A 1058-nucleotide genomic window follows, 5' to 3' on the forward strand; every position below is an offset into this window, starting at 1 on the left:
AAGAAAAGCTCATTGCCCTTGTTTGAATCATCTTTTATAGGATGTTTATCACTATAAACACTTTATAGAGTGTTTATTGTGCTGCAGACACTGAAGACTGTGTTTTGTTTGCAGTTTTATTACTTTATGACTTCCCAGTCATTTCTGTAGGGTGTGGGAAATAGCTTAGGTTTTTTGGTTTTTTAAAAATATAATTTAGGATTGCTTATTTTATAACTTAACTATAAGAGATGAGAAATAAAAACATAAATAGATAATTTCTCTTATAAAACTTTAAACAAAAAAATAAAATCAAAAAATCAAGTCTAGTCTTAAGTTAGAGTGTTCCAATAATGTTGTTGTCTCCGGAATAAAAAAAGCCCCATAATTATGAACTATCCCTTTAATATGTTCACACAACTGTGAATATTGCCAGTTGTGCTCTGGTCTCTTTCTGTTATGCATCACTTGCTAGGTCAGTTATGGTTCAGAGATTTTGTGGGTTTGCTTTTGCTGGAGCCACAGTAAATTTGTAGCATTTTTCTATCTTCTGGAATTTGTGGGAGGAAAGAAGTGTCTACTATTAAATATGTAATTTAAAATTCTGTATCTTGTGTTTTGTAGGAGTGAAGATGAAGAACATGTTAAAGTAAAAGATTTCAGGTACTCATTTTCAATAGAAATATGTTTTGCTAGTGAAGACCGAAATTCACAATAGTAAAATATGAGTTTGTGGGTAACATTCATTAAAACTTTATCAAACATTTAACAGTAAGCTTTTCCTTTTCCTTGTTAAATGTATAGTAATTTTTAAAGCCTCCTTGAGGGTTTTATTTGCTAATAATTTTGGTAAAAGTTGCTGCAGGATATCTCAGATGTTTTAGCAAAAACATGAGGTTGAAGTTTTTAAGGTGAGAATTAAATGCGGTACACCCAAGTCATGTGTAAGGAGCTGATCCTTCATCTTTATGAATTTGAGAATTGTTTTTTCTAGATTTGTCTGCTTCTGGAGGTATTTAGAATTTATTCCACATGGAAATGGATTCGGCTAAAGCATGACAAAGATTTCTTGTTCTAGA

The 1058-nt window shown here is 31.2% G+C and overlaps 1 protein-coding gene across 2 annotated transcripts in view; it reads left to right on the forward strand.

Moving 5' to 3' along the window:
- The window catches only part of ARNTL2 (aryl hydrocarbon receptor nuclear translocator like 2), a 25446-nt gene that overhangs the window by 5264 nt on the left and 19124 nt on the right, over window positions 1–1058 (forward strand). For both annotated transcript variants that reach the window (XM_031061436.1, XM_031061435.1), the window contains exon 4: window positions 604–642. In XM_031061436.1, the coding sequence (XP_030917296.1) occupies window positions 604–642 (39 nt within the window). The remainder of the gene's footprint in view (window positions 1–603; window positions 643–1058) is intronic.

Source organism: Geospiza fortis, unplaced genomic scaffold, assembly GCF_000277835.1.
Source record: "Geospiza fortis unplaced genomic scaffold, GeoFor_1.0 scaffold8, whole genome shotgun sequence".
Lineage (NCBI taxonomy): Eukaryota > Metazoa > Chordata > Aves > Passeriformes > Thraupidae > Geospiza > Geospiza fortis.